Source organism: Malurus melanocephalus, unplaced genomic scaffold (genome assembly GCF_030028575.1).
Source record: "Malurus melanocephalus ecotype Western Australia unplaced genomic scaffold, MMel_1.1 scaffold_27, whole genome shotgun sequence".
Lineage (NCBI taxonomy): Eukaryota > Metazoa > Chordata > Aves > Passeriformes > Maluridae > Malurus > Malurus melanocephalus.
Genome location: NW_026623259.1, coordinates 646,483 through 659,551, shown reverse-complemented (window position 1 = coordinate 659,551; position 13,069 = coordinate 646,483). Strand labels below are relative to the sequence as shown.

The window sequence follows — 13,069 nt, the reverse complement described above, 5'->3', positions numbered from 1 at the left end:
ACAGCTCAGCTTCAGAAAATTCTGAGGGAAATAAACTGTTGCAAAATTTAGCATACATTGGAGCCATTGATTTAAGCATGTCATAATAGTAAGCACAGTCTAATTAAAATAGAAATAACACCATTATTACCTGCAGTCTGATACTGTAGATATTATAGATATCATTAAAGGGATTAATCTGAAAATGATAACTGAAGGGACAAAATTTTCTTTTACTTGATTGTAACTGGCGTAAAATTATCTTATGTGTTTGAAACCACATTACCAAGAAGCTTGGATGTTGATCTCACTTGTATAGTGCAAAGATTTTTTARTAAATAGAAGTTAATGTTCCTCTCACTTGCAAATGGCTAAGACAAGCGAAGTTTTAATAATCTTTTAAAGCCCACACCATTAGCAGAAATTGTCATCCAGTTCTTTAATTACCAACCCACTGACATGTTTTTCTATGTGAAATTCTATTCAAAATTTTTTTTTTTTGCAAATTCTATTCAAAATCCCCTCCAAAATGACTCACCACTCCTAGTTTACACAGTATAKGAATGAGAGTCACTCTATATCTTACTGGTATTTGAAGTGGTGCTCATGACTGGCCAGGTGTACCCAGCCTCAAACAAGCAAAAAATAGGAGGGTGATGTCTCCAAAATGTTTATAATTCAGTTCTGTGGAAAAAGTCAGAGATTACTTCAGATACAGGATTTTTTTTCACTATGCTTTTGCTATGTTTGGGCATCATTCTATCTCTCCAAGTTTCACAGTGAACTCGGTGTGCAGCATCTGGATGCAGTTTCACTGCTGTGGTCACTGATGGACAAGAGTTTGAGCATTTTATGGAGGAGGTTTTAAAATCTAACAATATTCAAATTTCTCTCAGTCGTACTTCAGTGCTGAGAAGGAGTTATGTAAACACTTGCAATTTATCAAATATTGTATCATTTATGAAATGTTATCCTCTATTTCTTGCATAAGGAGCTCTAGCTCTCTTTACAAAAAAAAAAAAAAAAAATCAACCACACAAATACTCCTGTATGAAAATAGGCACTTACAGTACTTCTGTTACTAAGCAGACTTCTAGTTCCCCTACCACTCAGGGGAAACAATGTTCCCTGCTGTCCTTTTCATTTTTCACTTTGTCTCATTAATAGTTTTTTAAGGAAATAYTAGGAAATTAATAGATGTTTTTAGGAAAACCATTTCTTGTGTTAATTTTCCTGGATGTTTTACTTGAGAAAAGGAGTTAGAAACACTTGTAAAAAATATTAAATTTTTTCATCATGCCACTGTAACCTTTACTGTTATAAATAATAGGCCGTTAAAGCAACACAAAATTTCTTTTCTTAATCTATCAGTTTTAATGAGAAATATTTTGTTTTTATTGCTTACTTTTATAATTACTTAGATAATACGTCTATAAGCAAAACGGGAAGAGGTTTGTTGAAGAAAACTATWTAAAGAATGGAGAAATCATAGCAARGCATTTGGCTTAAATTCTCAATTACATTTAACACATAGTGAGGTTAAAAATCAACACTGTGGTAGATTAAATGGTTCTATTGTATTGTATGAAGTCATAAGGGAAAAATCCCTGGGAAATCCCAGGCTTGTTACAGCCAACAATTGAAGCTAAAGGACTTACATCTAAGGAGAACATCCTCTATTTGTCAAAGAAATTAAAATGTAAGCCATCTTGAATTTTAAAGTTGTTAGCTGTGTGTGGTGTTTTAGTCAGATAAGAGTAATTTCACAGATTCGTGTGTGTCAGAAAAAGGGAAGTCAAATCAAGATTGCAGAGACCTGATTCTGTTTACAGTGCAARCACCAAGATTTTAATTTTTTCTTCTGCCAAAGCAAGATTAGGGTTAACAGTGRATTCAGTGCCAAAGTCAGGTGTTCAACTATGATTTAGCTCTTAGTCCTTTTTATGATTAAAAAAATGCATGTTTTCTCCATGAAAAAAAAAAGAGGAGAGTGTATGAATATGCATTTTGAGATATACATGCTAATTTTCTGATTTCYAATGGCTTTTTATTTGCATAGAAATTGAATGTGTTTTTCTCTCCCAGGTGATGGACCAGGTACAGCTGGAATTATTCTTACTTTAGCTATGAACATCATGGGGACCTTGCAGTGGGCAGTAAACTCAAGCATAGATGTTGATAGTTTGGTAAGCATAAAATGYACCGTGCTGCASTTTCTTTTGRGGAATTGCCTTATTTTGTTGATTATGGTTGTGCAGTGAGTTATCTTCAGAGCTGAATATCATGCAGATGTGTCAGAAAATTTCCCTCATACCTTTGATAACAAACTACTGGCTTTGGGACAGCACAAACTGAGTTTTTCCATGATCAGATGTTTCCTGGCCTGGAATAGGCAACAGCAAATACTTGCATTTGAGGATTTAGACTGCAGATGTAGCAGTGATAGGAAGACCTCAAAAAGGCTTGGGGTTGTTTTGTTATGATTGTATTTCCTGTATATATATATAGAATATACCTTCCTTGATTTACTTAACAGCTTTGCATAGCAGATCACGATGGATGTTTTTTGRGTTGCTTTCACCCGTTATCAATAGTGATTTAAAAATCTGTCCTTGGCTTCCCTGGGAGTCTTTTGCTGTTTTTAYGTTAAATGCCTTTTGACATAAGGCTTTTTATTTGTACATAATTTYAATAGGTAGGATTGGCTTTAAAATGGAGTATTTTACAAAATTAGCTTCTCATCACCTATTTGTTAAGGTATGAGAAACAGAAAGGAAAGTCATAAAAGTATATGTTTGCTCTTACAGTTTTCATCATACATTAGCTTAAATGTATAAAAATTTTATATTTTGTTTTAAAATGTAATAGTTCCTGATCTCTTTCCACTTTATTAATTCTAGGATTTATTTTAGATGGAATTTGTGTAAAAAATAACATAGTCATAAACTCAAAAACAAATTCTGAAGAAAGATCTCCCCCCTCCAGTCTAACCCTCTCTGAACCCTAAATTAGCTTCTCAAGCCAACCATTACATTTCAGTATTGGAAAACACAAGAATTTGCTGCAGATCTTAGAGTCCATTAAATCCTGATTAGTTGAAATGAATCGTCATATTAAAAATACATAATTGGAGCAGATGKTGACAGTGAAGCAATATTTGCAAGTCCAACATTAATTTTTTTTAAAACAAATGATTGAACTAGATTAATCCTGAGGGAAATAATTAAGAGCCTCAAAACTGGGAATTAACCACTTAYAGCATCTAATCCCTTGTTTACACACATGACTGCTGACAGTCGAGAAAGCTGATGGCCATGCYGTGGTGTTTCCTATCCACCAAATGTTTTATGCCAGCTCTTTCTTTGTGGTTAGAACAGCCTGTGTTGAAGGGGAAGTATTTTGTGRAAGGGCTTCATTGCTGTAACTGCAAGACATGCTGAATAGTAGTTATGTGACTAATAATGATATAAAATGTGGTGTTGGTAAATCACAGAATTGATAGGGTTGGGGGGGAACCTCTGGAGAGCATCTTGTCCAACTGCCCTGACAAGGCAGGAGCACTGGAGCAGGTGACTCAGGAACCTGTGGGCTTTGAATGTCTCCAKAGAGGGAGACACCATGACCTCCCTGGGCAGCTTGTTCCAGTGTTCTGTCATCCTCAATGTGAAACAATTCTTCCTTATGTTGAGGTGAAACTTCTTGTGTTTCAGTTTATGGTCATTGCTTCTTGTCCTGTCACCACTGAAAWGAGTCTGGTACCATCCCACTGATATACCTGCCTTTGAGATATTTTTATGCTTTGTGATCCCCTCTCAGTGTTCTCTAGACTAAACAGGGCCAGCTGCTGCGGCCCCCATCATAGAGGAGCTCCAGACCCCAAATGATCTTTGTGGCCCTCCATTGGCCTCTCTCCAGTAGCTCTTTGTCTTKCTTGTACTGAGGAGCCCAGAACTGGACACAGCRCTCCAGATRTCACCTCAYGAGGKCAGAGAAGAGGGGCAGGATCTCCTCCCTTGACCTGCTGGCCATGCTCTTCCTGATGCACCCCACGYTACCACAGGGGCACACTGCCAGCTCAATTTGTCACCTACCAAGACTCCCAGGTCCTTCTCTRCACTCCTGCTCTCTAGGAGGTCAGCCCCCAAAACCACAACAGCAACAACAATATTCATTCACTCGGCTCTCGTTTGTAAACTCCATCCTCTGTAGGGCAGAATATGATCACTCTAAGTATAGCAATCTGTATACAAATCATGTGTGCACATTGCATGGCTTAATACAAACTGAAGGTGTTTCACAAGAGCAACAGGAAATCTTCCTGTGGGATTCAGAGGGTGCTGGACATAACAGTGTTTTAATAAAGAAGAACTTCCCCTTTTTAAAAGTGCAGTAATGTTAAAATATCATCTACTAGTAGTGATAAGAAAGTAACTCCCTTTCCCTTGAAAAGGAAGCCCCAAATTGCTCTAGACATTTCTGAGTACTCTGCTCTGTATTAAGACAAAGCACTGTACTGGAGCACTGGTTATGTTTGTTTTATTATTGATAACTTTCTAAGATCCATGAGTTTATTTATAGGTGCATCCTCTGAACATCTTTAAGCAGTGGATAACTGCCCAACCTCATTACATTAATTTTTAGGTATCCCAGATTAGAAACTAATAGATATTACTGGCAAGATGGTTTTCCTGACACTCAAAAGCAGAAAAAATAGTGTAATGGTGTCAWGAAAATAAAACTACTTCMYGGAGTGATACAGATGTATTATTTCYTACTCTGTAATCTCTGCATTTAGCACTTCCCTCTTCAAATTATTTTACAATTATTTGGCTAGAGGTGTTTTGCAAAGGTTTGCCCGACTCTATTTTTGTCTCAGGAGGCAGTTTGAAGCTCCCCACAGGAGCAGATTGACCAGGACTGACACATGTCCACATCTCCAGTTACAGACACACACACACTGCTGTAGATGCCATCGCTCCTGCCCTTCCTTGAGCAGCTGTGAGAGCTGTGTTTGCCCTRCACACCAGCATCCCTGAGTGAATGGCACATTTGTAGGCAGCAGCCTTTGGCTGTCATGGAAGCTGGGGCTTTCTGCAAGGGGTTGAATGCCATGTGCAAAGGAGAAACTGCTGAACTTAATGCATAATATGAAGCTCCTACTGAGTTGTTTTACAAGATRTACAAGGTACAGGATATTAGTGAAATAAGGGCAAACAAAAGGACAGAAAGACAGGAGAAAAGGGAAGCAAGATCACATGAAAAAGGAAAAAATGTGCTGGAACAATTGCTGGCCAAAAAGATGGGTAGGTGGCGAATTTGACTTCATTCCACACAATCTCCCTCTTGAGCTTTCCATAGCACTGGCATACAGATTGAAGCCATCTGAGTTCCTGGGTTGGTTTTGGTTTTTACATACACAGATACTTTCTTTGAACAGGTTTGGCTTTAAAGTAAAAATCCCTAGTGTCCCTTAATACCCCATGTTTTAATGGTTTTGGCATTTCATTCTCTACAGCCCTGATATTTTACCTGATCTGCCTTTATTAAAAAAAACCCAAACAAACAACCCCCCCAAAACCCCACCCCCCTCCTCCCCCTTCCCCTCCTTCCTCCCCAAATGTATGTGGTCACTCTGGCAGTTATCAATTGTTTTATTTAAAGCTATGAATTAAGCTAGTTTTATTGTTTCACTTTGATAACTTCTGCTAATATCCCTCTAGTTGGTTTTCAGTCTTTTCTTATCTCTCTAGGCAGCCTTGTAGTATTTAGAGCTTTTTTTCCCTCATAAGGAAAAAGAAATTAATTTTTTCAGTAAGTGCTGCTTTCACAGATAAGCATTAGCTAGTCCCGGTGGACTATTTTAATGCTTTATAACCTCTTCTTTCATTGATGTATATCCTGCAGTGTTTTAACTGTGAAGGACAGTTCCTTTTATCAGGGAAAGAGAAAATGCCATGCTTTTACTGTTGCCAAGATTATTACATAAGGAGATATAAAAAGAATCCCCTAAGGAGATATTAAAACTAAACTTGCTAAACCTTMCTGTGCCCCACCCTGTACATCAGGGATGCTGAAGAATTAAAGTAACACAGGGTAGAGAAAAGGACCAAATTTAAAAATACAACTGTAAAAAACGTGCTTTCGACAGCTGATTTTCATGTTTCTATATTCCCATACTATTTCTCCTTTAACCTGTTTAATTTTAATGGTTTTTAAATCTAGGACATGATCTTTACTACTGTTAGTAGAAAAGCTGAGAACACTATTAATTTCCAAAGTTTGAGTAATTACTTGACTGTAAAATTGGCTTCAGAATGGCAGTCGTCAAAGTGAGGTGTTGGTCATTTGAATGGAACAGAAGGAAGAAAAAGTTTTTAGAACATTTTCTTTTCTGCCTGCACAGGAGTGTGAAAAAGAGAAAAAAATCAGTGCAAGTTTAACATGAGCTAAATATTTCATTTTTGCACTTCAGAAGAGAAGTAAATGTCCTAGAAGTGCACCCAAAATGTACCAGCAGATGATATGAAACCTCGGTAAAACCATATGGTCTGCCTACAGAGCCAGTTTTGGCAGTGACTTCATGTGTGAGGAGGTGATGTCTTGCAACAGAGCCATTGAATACTGTGTGTGTCTGTCTGAAGAGAGTGACTGCTCTCTTTTTAGTAGAAGATAATGCAGAGCCTGATTCAATTAACTGTACTGGCTCACATGTAACAGAATTACTTCTTCCACCTTCTGGAAATAYGCATTATATAATTATATTATCAATTCTTCAAAGTTAAGAAGAGTTTAAGTGGTATTAATTAGAAAATAAATTAAAGCATTTCCAGTGTTATTAAAATCTCAGTAAAATACAATTAGACAAGGCTAAAAATAGTGTACTATGCTATAGACACAGGGATGGAAATAGTAAATATACTCCTTTATTCAAAAGTACCAGTTAAAGAATGTGAATATAGCTGGCACAGTGCTGATGGGATTAATGGATAAGAAACTTGCTGTCACCTATCCTGTACCTGTCATTATGAATGACAGAATATTTCTACCTGTGAAAGGAAGAATGGATATTTTTGTAAATGTTACTGACGTGCTACATTCTGCCCAGATTGAAAACATTATTCAAGGTATAGAACAATGGATTCAGAATTKATTTTAATATTATAAAATTATCTAAAATATCTGCATACATAACTGATAAGTCTGTCAGGGGAGCTAGGACAGTGGGATGAAATTTTCTTTTGTATAGAAAGGCACTTCACCCAACTGCCTTCATAGCAGATATTAGACAGTGTGTAGTGATCTCTTGGGCAATTATGGGCAATCTCTGCCTATACAAACATTCACAGCTCTTGATGAAACCAAGACCTTCATTTCTGAAATGGCTATATTTTTTATGAAGCTAAGATTTCTGAAAACAAAGCTACCATCAAACACCAATTAAAATGACTGCACGATGCTCATTGTGGGATTTACTACTGACAATCAGACATGGAGAAAATTGTCAGCCTGATCCAAGGTCTTCCTGTTTTATCACCAAAATGAGCTGGTATAAGGACATTGACATGATGATGACCACGTTTTTCCATCTTGTACAGTGGTTGAGATGGAAATTATAATTCATAGGCTCGTGTGTTAGCATGCTTTTTAAAACTTCTGTCACAATTGTGTTTCAAGATGCTGAGATGTAAGCTGTGATCCCAGTATTCCCTTGCATTTGCTTCCACATGGAAAATCTACCTAAATATATTTCAATCAGGACTGAAGAGCAAAAAGGAATTGTACATAATACGTCAAGTAGAAGCRCTTTTCAGAAGGAATATAAAAGCAGTTAAAGATGTACAAAGGGTTTTCCATGACACCACGGAAATAGAAACACATTTCTGAGAATGCAGATKAGACAATAGATATTGTTTACAGGAACAAGGTTTTTTTTGTAAAACAATTAACTAATTAATTAAGTTAGTTGGACTGGGACACTTAGGTACCTGAATGTAAAGGGAAGTCACATTTGCAAGTAAGGAGCTGAAACTTGTTTCCTGAACAGGAGAAAAACAGGACATTTTGAAGACTATGGGACTGCYAGCATGAACAACATCCTCTGGCAGTATGTTAGAAATTGCAGCCTCTACAGAATGGATTTTAATGTTAACCTAAACAAGCTGTGTGTTGGAGGTCAAGAAGCAGATAGAGAAGAGAAACTTGACAAAATCAGAGTTAGGCTTGCAAATGACTCAAAAGCTGAAAAAAATACTTGATCTTAATTTTCATTTAAAAGTCAGTGTTTAAGCTGTGCACTTGAAAGTGGAGCAGAAGGTAGAAATGGGATTTATAATACCTGAGTGGGAATTACATGCAAAAGCAGCTAGAGTGCTGGTCTCCCTGAATTTCCTGTACAGATTGTGGAGGGACACATGCGCCACCTGTGAGTCTGTCCATCTAAAATCAGAGTCTTCAGCTATGGGGACATTGGGTTCTGTGGTTGGACATTTTGCTTAAACTTATGAAACCAGACTGGAACAATGCCATCTACATCAGGTGGAGCAGACCTCCCATCCAAGTGCTCAGGAACATCTGACTGAGAAGCTGGAAGTCTGATAATGGCCACTTCAAATAAATAAAACAAGCTGGCAGTAGTGGTGGCATGTGATAAAATAACAATTTTTGTTGAGAAGGAGAAATGAGAAGTCATTGACACCATCATCAGTTTGTTAGTCTGAGAGCAGCAATCTTTAGAAACTGTTTTTAAGAGTTAATTAAAAATGTGATGCTTATAGATTGGACTCACTTAGGTTTGCCAACATTAGGGTTGCATCACACTACCCTCATAACTGTGCTTGATTTATTTTCCAGGCAAAAGTAATGTAGTAGATCTCATTTGCCTTCAGGAAAGCATTGGCTGTGGCTCTGTTTCAGGAATTATATAAATGAAGCATATCAGGATTATTGCAAGAACTGTGAATTAGTTAATGAGTTGGTCAGAAAGGAAATGGCATTAAGCTSTAAGTATTAACCTGTAGGGAGGCTACTCAACAAAGACTAGTTTGTTTGACTAAGCTCATTTTAATCTTTTTTAAATGCTCTCAACAAAATAAAAAAATGTGTTGAAGAAATCTGCCAAAGGCACAAATCTGAAAGGGGGTGTTGGCATAAAGGATCCTGGGAGCTGGAATCAGGTGAYCTCACATGGCAGATATTAAATAGATTTCAATAACACAAGTGCAAAGGCTTGAATTTTGGGACTGCTAAAAAWAACCTCAGTTGTGAGGATCTTGGTTAGAAATGGCTAAAATGGAGGAAAGCTTGGCTGACCACCTCTCAGTCAAAGGTGGACTATAAGATGTGACTGTGAAGAAAATAATGTATGATCCTAGGATATGTTAATAAAGATATTCCTAACATAGATGGGGAAGTACCAACACATTTGTATAATGTCCTTGTGAAGAAACATCATCCAGAATGCTGTACCTTCTGGTCAGAGAGGAAAGTTTGATTTGAACTGGGGTGTTTGGAGAAGGAGAACACATATTAAGAAAGAGGCCTGAACCTGAATTTTCTTTAGTCCTCAAGAAAAAAGGATCTAAAGTATCCCTCCATAAATGAGTGGGGAAAGCAGCTAGGAAAAGGAGCTCTTTAGATTTTAAATTAATAAAATTATAGCAGTGAAGTTGTCCATTAAAAGAGAAATGTTTTCTGACCACCTGAGCAGTGAAGGAGAAGTGAAGAGACATTTTGTGGGTACCGATAGGTACGGAATACAATAATGTTTTGGGTTACTCATGACAGTAGGTTATACTGCAAAAAGACTCACTGCTCTGACTAGGCATTAGAAACAATTTTATTTCATTTGTTTTGGTAGTTTAGTATGAATAACAATTAGAATATTGTTTGTTTTGATTTGTAGATGCGGTCTGTYGGACGAATATTTAAATTCATTGACATGCCAACAGAAGAGACAAAAAGCATCAAGCCAGAGAAGAAAAATCACTTTTCAGATGCCCTTGTAATTGAAAACAGGCATGCAAAGGAAGAGAAGAACTGGCCATCTGGGGGCCAAATGACTGTGAAAGACCTTACAGCCAAATACGGTGAAGGAGGAGCTGCTGTACTAGAAAACATTTCCTTTTCAATAAGTTCAGGGCAGAGGGTAAGATACTGTTTTGTTGTGTTTGTTCTGACTTCGATTAAGCTTAAGCATAGAATTGTCATAAASCAATTCAATGACTAAAGGGGATTTTGAGTCCAGTAAGGTTTTGCAAGTGAAATTATTGCAAAACAAAGTATCTTGTAAAGTAACTGAAGAACAGAAATAATTTAGGATAAAATACATATGCAACAGTTTTCCAAGCTGTGTTCCTGTGCCTGGCATTCTCCTGCTGTGGAGAGGGAAGCTTTCTGGTGAATGCAGGTGCTGGGACAGCCTGACCCGATGGGGCAGGGCACGGAAGAATGCCGGCTGCCGTGCCAAGGGTAATGCACCGCTGGCTCCGCCGCCGGAGGGTGGAGGTGCCGTCCCACCCATTCCATGAGGGCTCYACGCCACCCTGAGCCATTCATTACAGACCACAGACAGCTCTGCTCTTTAGAGGGTTGGCAAACCTCCAATTAATCTTCATGCGTGTTTGGGGTTGCGTTTAGGAAAGGGCTTCACTTTCGGGACAGCATTTAGGTAGAAGTTTAACGCTTTGCTTCAAGTTCACGCTAAAGGCCCATCCTTGGTGGAATGGGAAGAAAGGCTTGGATCTCCTAAGCTGGAGCCATAAGGATGAAGRGAAGGTTTTAACTGTCACATGTGAATGAGGAAACAGGTTCAGTGACAGCTCCCTGGCCTTGACACAAAGCACATCTTCGCTCCTAACTTGGACAGCACCAGTCTCTGCCAGGTTTGGTAGATCTACCTTGGTTTTCATAAACTGAATATTTCATCTTTTAAGTTTGAGGGGACCAGAATTTTGAATCCAGAGCTGTGGCTTCCTGTAGCACTAGCTGAAACCACTCTGCCTTTGAAGGAGGAGCACCTGTGATCCCTGGAACRTGGAGATTCCTTGTGCTGCTGCAGTCTGGTGGATTTACTTCCTGGAAAATCCCTTGAAGCAGTGGAGTAGGGAAAATCAAAGATACTTTTGTACTGTACAGAGAGGGGGTAGAGCAATAAAAACAAAAACCCTTTTCTCAAGGGCTGTGATTCAAGTTTGGTGATGAACCCTGGACTCAGATGCTCCTTTAACTGGAGAGGATTTGTCTCCCCTGCATAGGTAAGGACTTGTGCACCAAGCAGGAAACGGATGAGCTCTCCTCTGCTAGACGGATGGAATGGAATGGAATGGAATGGAATGGAATGGAATGGAATGGAATGGAATAGAATAGAATAGAATAGAATAGAATAGAATAGAATAGAATAGAATAGAATAGAATAGAATAGAATAGAATAGAATAGAATAGAATAGAATAATCATCTAGTCCCACTGCTTTCCACTTCATGGCTGTCCAAGAGTTAAAGTGTGTTATCAAGGGCCTCTTAAAGACTGACAGGCTTGGGGCATCGATCACCTCTCCAGGAAGCCTGTTCCAGTGTTCYACCATCAGTAAAGAAATRCTTCCTAATGTCCAGTCTGATCCTCCGCTGGTGCAGCTTTGAACCATTTTCATGTGTCCTCTCGCTGGATCCCAGGAAGATCAGTTTCTCTTCAACCTCCTCTCCAAACAAGTCCCAGTTCCTGYCYGCTCCTCACAGGACCTTCCCTCCAGYCCTTTSWCCAGCTTTKCTGCCCTTCTCTGGATGCATTCACACACCTTCCCATCCTTGTTGWCCYRTGGAGCCTGGAGCTGCTCACAGCACTYACGGGGAGGCTGCTCCAGTGCTCACTACATTGATAATCACCCCGTTTGCCYKGCTGTGCTGCTGWGTTTGATCACCCCAGGATGGGCTTTGCCCTCTTGGCTGCTCAGACACTCCCTGCCGACCCAGGCTGGYCTTGCWGTCAKCCAGCACCCCCAGATCSCTCTCTGCAGGGCTGCTCTCCTGCCACTCCTCTCCCAGTTTATMCTTGTGCCTGGCATTGCTCCATCCCAGGTGCAGRATCTGACATTTGGACTTGTTGCAATTWAACACTGCCCAATGTTCCAAACTACCTAGATGCCTCTGCAAGGCTTCGTGTCCTCAAGACAGTCAACAGCATTTCCCAGTTTGCTATCATCAGCAGCCTTGCTAATGGTGCATTTGACTCCTGCATCCAGATCATTGATGAATACRTGGAAGAGAACTGTCCCTAGGATTGAGCCCTGAAGAATAACTGCTAAAGACTGACACCATCMWTTTGYAGCCCCATTCACTACAAGCCTTCAGCCAGTTCAAGTGCACTCCCTAGTTAGTTTTTAGTTTCTGGATGTGATACTGCTGATGAGAGGAGGCTAAGGGTAGGCTATCAGATTATTCATCTAGTAAATTCTACCAAAACGAAGAAGGCTCTGCCCACTGTTTGATTCAGCCCTTGCTGTAAGGTCTTATCGTTCTCATATGAAAGACATGTGCTATGCTTTTGAGATACATCTGGACTGTTCTTCACTGCTGAGACCTCTAAGGTTTTTGCCTTAGTCTGTCATTATTATGTGAAGAGTATTAAATGTTTGCTTTTGTGATTTGCATTGCAGGTGGGCCTTTTAGGAAGAACAGGTTCAGGAAAAAGCACTTTACTTTTTGCATTTCTAAGACTGCTGAATACGGAAGGGGATATCCAGATTGATGGTGTCTCCTGGAACACAGTCAGTGTGCAGCAGTGGAGAAAAGCATTTGGAGTGATTCCTCAGGTAAGGAGATTATTTTATGGTTTTGTGCCTTTATTTTCATTGGTTCTGTATCCATATGTACATAATTGCTTTTAAGATGTTTGTTATTGGATGCTGAAAAACAAACTAAACACAGATTTTAGAAAAGGGGATTTGCATAGAAGCAATGATTCACAGCAAAATTTACATTTTTAGGGTTTCTCTGCCACTCCCACAAGAACTCTCGTAGAAATGGGAAGGTACAGCACGTTCAGAAGTGTTTCTGGGCTGCTTATTGCTGCCTCTCTGWGACAGTTTGCAGGTTGAT

General features: G+C 39.1%; 1 protein-coding gene across 1 annotated transcript in view; it reads left to right on the top strand.

Annotated features, from left to right (window-relative positions):
- Window positions 1-13,069, top strand: part of CFTR (CF transmembrane conductance regulator) — an 87,092-nt gene that overhangs the window by 61,983 nt on the left and 12,040 nt on the right. The window contains exons 23-25 of the mRNA XM_057390465.1: window positions 2,065-2,165; window positions 9,881-10,123; window positions 12,628-12,783. Of these exons, the coding sequence (XP_057246448.1) occupies window positions 2,065-2,165; window positions 9,881-10,123; window positions 12,628-12,783 (500 nt within the window). The remainder of the gene's footprint in view (window positions 1-2,064; window positions 2,166-9,880; window positions 10,124-12,627; window positions 12,784-13,069) is intronic.